The following is an 8084-nucleotide window of genomic DNA, read 5'->3' on the forward strand; positions in this document are numbered from 1 at the left end:
GCGATAAACCTTGACTGCAAATTCAAATAAACTGCAAGCCTTAAAGCAGTGCTCTTCAACTCTTAAATGTACATTGGAATAATCCAGGGGGCTTTAAAAAAGAGAAATGCTGACCTGCCCCCCTACCCCGGCTCCGAGGTACCACTCACACCCAAACCTCAAGGGCGGGGCCTGGGTATCAGCATTTTAAGACCCTCAGGTGCTTCTGGTGGGCAGCCAGGACCGTGAGTCATTGAGCTGCTCTGTTTAACACGCCTGGGCCAACCTACGCTGGCGTTTCTCAGAAGAGCTCTTGAATGACACGCCATCTGTGTGCTTCTCGGGCCCTTCTGTGCTCGCCTCATCCTCAGGCAAGGATCTCCCTCCCTCTCTGGTTTTCTGCCACGTTGCCTCTGGATTGGGTCTTCATACTCGCGGTGGTGACTAATTAATCCTCCCAGAACAATCAAAGAGGACCTCGTCGTGGGTGAGCCATCTGGAGATGCCTTGGGTTGACTTGGACTTCGGGGAGGCTGAGGGGACGAAAGTGGGAGATGACTCATCTGTGAGATGAAACACAAAAATTGCACTTATTCAAGGAAGGTTGTGGTGCTTGGGGCGGCAACTTTTCCTCCTGCTTCTCAGTGGTTCCAGATGGTCCGTTTCCCCCTTCCACACCCCAGAGTCCACACTCATCACCACTGTATACAGGAACAGTGTGCAATCCCTGCTCACATCCCCTTGCCTGGGTCAGGGCGCTCACCCCTCAGCTGCCACGAGCGGTGGCCGCAGACGGCTCCCAGCTACCACCATCTCTGAAGTGGTCTTGGCCATTAGGTGTCCCCCACCCTCATCCAGGAAACCACGCCCATAGCCCATGACTGCCTGACAGGGAGTACAGGATGCAAACCCCTTGCCTCAAATCGGGTGTGGTTCACAGTCCTCAAAATCATGGCTTGCATAGACGTGAGCCACAGCCTTGAATAGCATTTTCCCTTCTCTACTCCCAGCTTCCCCTAATTGCTTACAAGACTCCCCTCAGGCCACTGCCTCCAAATGCCACAGACTTTGAGATCCGTTCTCAGAATCCCTTCCAGGAAACTGTCCAGCGACAGGAAGTTCTCTAGGTGATGTGAAGAGCTGCAAAGATGTTTAAGTTGTAGTTGCTTAGTCACTAACTTGTGTCCTGTAGCCCATCAGGCTCCTCTGTCCATGGGATTTCCCAGGCAAGAATACTTGAGTGGGTTGCCATTCCTGTCTCCAGGGGATCTTCCCGACCCAGGGATTGAACCCGGATCTCCTGCACTGCAGGCAGATTCTTCACCACTGAGCCACCTGGGAAACCCAAAAGATATTTAAAACCCAATTCTTATTTATAAAATGCTTTTTGGTCCATTACAGAGGCAACACATTAACATGCAAAAAGTTAAAGAAGTTAACAACAATGAAGTTTACTTTGGGACATGTCACAAGGAACTAGACCATATTCAAACAAATTTTAGAGGTAGAATGGCTCAGAGGAGGATGGCAGAGACCCATGAGCAGCATGCAGGAGGAGGAAATAGGAACAAAAATATGAAGAAAAAACAAGGTCCAGGAGGCACCACCGCAGTGCAGGGCTCCTGAACCTTGGCGTGCAGCAGAACCACCAGCAGGGACTGGGAAAGCGTGCAGTACCTGCCCCACACAGTTTCTGATTCCATAGATGTATGTTAGGGTGCAAGAATTTGCCATTCTAACCATGCTGGTGCTGCTGGGCTGGGACCACACTTTGCAAACCACTGCTATCATGATATGGGCTTCCCAGGTGGCGCTAGTGGGAAAGAATCCGCCGACTAGTGCAGGAGATGTAAGAGATGCTGGTTCAATCCCTGGGTCAGGAAGATCCTCATGGAGGAGGGCATGGAAACCCACTCCAGTGTTCTTGCCTGGAGAATCCCAGGGACAGAAGAGCCTAGCAGGCTACAGTCCATAGAGTTACAGAGTTGGACATGACTGAAGCGACTTAGCACAAACACGCATGCTATCATGAGATAAAGTTTGAGGTACCAAGAATTTTCTTTCTCTTATGCATTATTCCAGGGTCCCCCCCTCCCACGGGCTACCACTCAGGTAGCAGATTTCAGGGGAGAAAGGGTAGAACCTTAAAGAACAGATTGTCAAGTTCCTGGCTTCTGACCTTTCAGGAGACTTTCCTAAATAGCAGGCAGAGAAGTAATGACCTTAAAAGCTGTGACTTCCTAATGCAAGAACCAGGGCTCAGAGAGAAAAGGCTCTTGTGGGTTTTAAAAGCCTGGCGCTGAGTATCAAAAGCTAAAGTCGCCAAGACTGAGATCACAGAGTTTATACTATGAATCCAGGATCAGCAAACAGGGCCTGTCACACGTTTTTGTGAATAAAGCTTTATTCATACACAGCCACACCCTTTCCTCCACATATTGAACAGGTGTTTTCCTGCTGCAGTGGCAGAGTTGCGTTGTCATCACAGAGAACGAATGTTCCACAGAGCCAACAACATTTAATAAATGAAAAAGTTTGCCAGCCTCTGCCATCAACCACAGAGTAAGGAAAATGGGGGAAGAGGAGTTTGATGATGGGAGAGCAGTTTTCCCATCTCTGAGAAAGAAGACAAATCTGTTACCAGCTGAGGGAAAGCAAGAAATCATTCAGGTTATGATGAATTTCTCTCTGAGCCCCCAAATGAGGATACAAGCAAAGTTAAGTTCAGTTATAGGAAAAAAATCTTCCATTTTTGCATCTCTGAAAGATCTATAAAATTCCTATCGGCATAGGAGTAATTTAGCAGGATCAGAATAGGAAGAGAGGGAGAAAGTGAGATAAAGGTACACATGGGTCAAACTATAGAGTGCCCCTATGCTTGGAGGATGAGGACTGGGTGTCCAGCCCTGGCACAGAGCAGGGTCGCTGGCTGTGAAGAGCTGTAGAACCACCATTGTTTCAAAGCTGTCCTCCCCCCACTCCCCTGAGGCCACACCTCATGCTTGGCGAACTGCTTTCAGGCACTTCACCTCAACCCAGACTCATATCACCTCTGGGGCGGGGGCCAGGGGGTACTTCCTGTCCCATCTTAGAGCAGAGGCACCAGCAGCTCTGAAAGTCTCTGGAACTTGTCCTGGGATCAGAACCCAGGTTTCCAACTCCCTCTTCAGGGCTCACCCAGTTCTGCCCAAGGAAGGGAGGGGCTGGCCCATACCTCAGGAAGGGGACTGCCAGAACTTCCTCCTGAGCTGCGTACCAGGGTGTGAGAGAGGACAGAGCATGCAAAGAGGCTGTGGAAGATGGTTCTATTTATAATAAAGGGAATACATTCACTCATTCAGCCACTCACTTACTCATTCACTCACTCATTCATTTTCTTGTATCAGAGGGCCTGTCCCTCTTGACTTCTGAAGAGAATGCATTTTGACTTTTGACTTTTTTTTTTTAATCCTGAAGAGCTGTTGATCATCCTTCATAGTTAGCCAATCACACTGGTTTTGTAAAGCAGCTCAGCAGGTGAAAAAAAAAAGGGGGGATGGGGGAGGCATAGGCTCTATAGTCAGGTAACTTTAGGTTTACATTCCAGCCTTATGCATTTACCTGCCAAGTGACTAAGCATCTGTGCCTCAGCTACCCAGTCTGAAAGTCAGGTTAATAAGACCTGCCTTCAAGCCCACTGGGTAACAGCATTATGTGAAAAGAGACAGGGTTTTCTGCTGAGTGACCAGGTACGAACTCCAGGTTGCTGGGTGCTGAGCTGGCTGAAACGGGGGCTCCCCCTCCTCTAGGAGTAGGGCTGTGCTCTCCCCCCTGAGGGGTTCCTGGCTGCTATCAGCATCAGTGTGCACTTTCAGGAAGCCTTTCTCTGCCGTCCAGACCACTCTCAGGATTGCAGTAGCCTGCACTGTCACATGCTCACCGGGTGCTATTCTGTCTCTAACCCACTCAGAGTCCCTGAAAAAAAAAAAGGAAAGCGCAGGGGCTGCGGTCCCTCTCCTGGAGCACAACCTGTGTATTGTTCAGCCAAGTTCAGACAGTGCCAAGCCAGGTGGGCCCCTTGGGGCCCCCCTTTTTTTCCAGCAATAATTAAAATATTTATTTAAGGTAATACATTTACAGCCCAAATAGTTCTACATTGTACATTTCAGGTTTAACCAACTTCATAAAAATACTTGAGAACAGCTGTATCCACAGATTTAGACTACTAAATTATTTCTTTGCCCATTCTTCTCTCTCTTTTCTTTCCTGAATAACCTCTTTCAGATATAGTTCAAGGTAGAATTTATCCTCCTCATACTCTGTCCACCGCTCTTTAGGCAGGATCTGCTGCCTCATGCCCAGGTCCAGTGCTCTCTTAATGAGAAACACTCTGTAGTTACAAAGGTTCTCAGGAAGCCTTCTTATGGCTTCTTTTACATCGTCATCCTCATATATTGTATCATCTAGCATTAAGCCCAGTTTATCGAACCTGTGCTGCACCAGGGGTTGGAATGAATACCAACATCCACATGGCATGATTAAAGAACATGCTCTATAGGCGAAAGGGGAAATTTCCAGAGGCCAGTGCAGAACCAGAGAAGAGAAGGAATCTTCTCTGGTCCAGTGCAGAACCAGAGAAGAGGAATCTGTCTGCATTCTCCTTTCAGCCACAGAGAATTGTGCCCGGGGCTCAGACTCTGCTGACTGGCAGTTTGGTCTCTGTTCCATGACCAGACCCTCCCCCATGGGCCTCCCTTTGTCTAGGGTAATTGTAGGACAGCCCGTTTGACATGGAGACTATCTAGGCAGCTTGGAACAGTGGTCTGGATCAGGGGCAGTGGGAGAGGGCGGAGTAGGCAGGATGCAAAGAATGTTTCTGGGCCTGAGCAACCACAGCAGCTCCAGGCCAGCCCCTCCCCTTCCTCCAGGCCAGCCCCTCCCCTTCCTCCAGGCCAGCCCCTCCCCTTCCTCCAGACTTGGGGAGCCTAGGAAGAGGAGGGGGAGTCTATATCTGGTCACGCACAAAAACCACCCACAGGACATCTTGAACCTGGGCCTGGACCCCAGGCTGTCTTCCCAAGTCAGGCTGATAACAATGCTTACAACCAAGCTCAGGGCTTCTAGAAACATGATTCACAAAGCAGAGCTGGCTTTTAACAGAATCATGAGTTTCATTTGGGGATCAAATAGAATCTCCCTCCCTGGGAAGTGGATTGAATCAGAAATGCTCTATTTTGACTCAGTGACAGAGAGGCAAGTCTGGATGAGACCAGATGACTAAAGGATGGCTCACAGAAGGGTTCTTATTTAATCCTATTCTTCCTACAGAGCAGAGGGTCCGTGCAGTCACTGGGCATTGATGCCACTGACAGCGTTCCAGGAGGAGGGATGAATAATGCCAGCTAATGAGTCAGGCTGGCTGCAGGCGCTGTGGTGAGCACCCACAAATCCTGGGGCAAGTTGAGGTAAACTGTTGTATCCACCTTGGAATAAAATGACTAAACAGTAAGATCCAAGCCTTGTTCTGAAAGGAACAATTTGTTTAAAAATAAACTTTCCCCAGGAAAGTAAAGAAAAGCAATCAGTTCACGTTTCCAGCAACACTGTCCACATAAAAACCTGTGTTCTCAGTGGAGGCTGGAGACACAGAATGGGCTGGTTGGGGAGGTGGTGGCGTCTCCTGTCTGGGAAGCCAGGAGTGTTAGGCTGAATTCTCACTGGCCTGAGATGATTTAAGTGTTATTCTGCCTAAAAGCAAGTAACGGAACCACTAAAGGGCAAGCCGGTGGGGCAAATGATGGTGTCTTTAGCTGAATATCTTGTTTGAGAATCCATTTGTTAAGCACCAATATCCTCCTGTTTAATCCGAGTAATAACTCCATGAGGTAGACATTAATATGATTGTCACCATTTTACAGGTTAAAAAAATTGTGGCAATGTCCTGCAAAAGGTGAATGGATCACCTATCATGTAGCCAGATGACTTAATAGTAAAAAGAAATGAACTATCAAGCCACAAAAAGACATGGAACTTAAACATGTTTTGCTAAGTGAAAGCCAATCTGAAAAGACTACATACATGCTGCATGATGCCAACTATAGGACATTCTGGAAAAGGCAAAACTCTGGAGATGATAACAAGTCAGGGGTTATGGAGGAGTGAAGGATGAATAGAGCTAATATATTCTGTCTGATGTTATACTGGTGAATATACATCACTATGCATTTGTCAAAACCCATAGAATGTACAACACAAAGAATAAATTCCAATGTGAACCGTGGATTTTGGTTGATTGAAAAAACAAAACAAGCGAGGGGAGGGATAAATTGGAAATTTGGGGTTAACAGGTATGCACTACTGTACATAAACAATAAGGACCTACTTGTAGCGCAGGGAACTATTAATATTTTGTAATAGCCTATAATGTGAAAGAATCTGAAAGAGAATATATAAATATAACTGAGTCACTTCGCTGTATACCTGAAACATTGTAAATCAACTACAATAAAAAACAAAAACATATTGTACAACACCAGGAAATAGAAAATATTTTATAATAATTATAAATGGAATATAACCCTTAAAAGTTGGTTACAGTCACTGTATTGTATGCCTGAAACTTATTATATGCCAGCTACACTTTGATAAAAAATAAAAACAAAACAAAACTGTGGTAGGTACTTACCCACCATTCATGTTCCCTGTGCCACACCTCCACCATCCTTCATGCTGTGCCCAGCATGCAGGGCTCAGTGTTTGTCAGATGAACAACTGCCTGCTAACAGACGCAACTGTATTCAGTTAGTGGATGGACATTTCTCTTATCCCTGGGAATGAAGCATGATTAGTTCAAATCAGTTGTGGCAACTTGGTTTCCTTGTGCAGTGATTGGCCTAGGAGTGGGTGTACGGCCCAGTCTGGTCAATAAGACAGAGCAGAACTGATGTTTAATGGGATATGTCAGAATGGTGGTACTAGTTATTAAACTAGTGAAATACTCCTGTACCAGGTGGTAAATACTGTTCCCCTGGTCTTCTCTTCCCTTGCATCTCTTCATAATCCAGCATCTACAAGGTTACTTCTGGCATTGAAGGGGCTTCCAAGACTTTGCTCCAGGGCTACATCCAGCATTTGATCTGTTCTGATTATCCAAGGTAAGTTTCTAAGGAACATTTCTCCTTGAATAAAAAAGCAAAGGCTCATATCTTTTTGCTCATGTCCTTTCTTCCTGCTGTATCACTGTTGTTAGCACCATGGCAGCTATCTTGTAACCATGAGGCAACAAGATGATGATAAGACAAACAGAACCTGAGTCCTTAATGATGCTGGTAAGCCACACTGCACTGAACCTGGAGCTGTCCTCCCTCTAGATGTGTTACTATGTGAAACAAATGTCTTTCATAGAAGGTTTAAGTTGTTCTGTTATTGTTCTAAACAATACAGACTCAGGCTCAATGGGTTAAGTAACGATCATGTTGATACTGAATGCTAACTATGTGTCAAGTGCTATGCTAAGCTACTTGTGCCCATCATCTCCTTTGCTCTTCCCAGTAACTTTTGAGAGGTACTATTGTTATCCTCACTTTTCAGATAAGGAAACTAAGGCTTGGGAGATTTAAAAACTTCCTGAAGCTCATGAAACCAGCAATCTAGAACTTGCACGCAGCTCTGGGCTGTACTAGAATACAAACTGTCTTTGTATTCATTTTGACTGCACATAAAGAAGACCTTGCAGGAAGATTTTCTGGGGCAGGAAAGATTCACCTTGGGAGGGCCACTGGCCCTCAGATGGGTCCCTGGCATGTGGTAGCTCCATGGCCTGGTCCCATATCCCAAGTCTGGCCCCTGATGTGCAGGTTAAGAAATTCAATTGTCAGTTACCCCAGGCTGAGTGGATGCCAGGTATCTGCCACACAAAAAACACGAGTAAGTGGGTGAAAAGAAGAGCTATCAAGCAGATCAGGTGCGGGTGAGCACTCGCTGGCACCTTCTCTCCCTTGAGGCTTGAAGATGCAAGTAAATGGAAAATTAGATTACAAACCAGGAAGCTGCCTGCTAGACATGGGCTCCGAGATGATAGAGAGCTAGTGATCCTCACTGCAGAAGTTCCCAGGCTCTGCAGCCCC

The 8084-nt window shown here is 46.6% G+C and overlaps 1 protein-coding gene across 1 annotated transcript; it reads right to left on the minus strand.

Annotated features, from left to right (window-relative positions):
• Positions 1-4078: 4078 nt before the first annotated feature.
• LOC129627319 (cytochrome b-c1 complex subunit 7-like) lies at positions 4079-4428 on the minus strand. The gene has a single exon (XM_055546893.1). The coding sequence runs from the start codon at positions 4426-4428 to the stop codon at positions 4189-4191; it is 240 nt and encodes a 79-aa protein (XP_055402868.1). The 3' UTR covers positions 4079-4188.
• Between the last annotated feature and the right edge of the window lie 3656 nt (positions 4429-8084).

The sequence above is a fragment of the Bubalus kerabau genome, chromosome 14 (assembly GCF_029407905.1).
Source record: "Bubalus kerabau isolate K-KA32 ecotype Philippines breed swamp buffalo chromosome 14, PCC_UOA_SB_1v2, whole genome shotgun sequence".
NCBI lineage: Eukaryota > Metazoa > Chordata > Mammalia > Artiodactyla > Bovidae > Bubalus > Bubalus kerabau.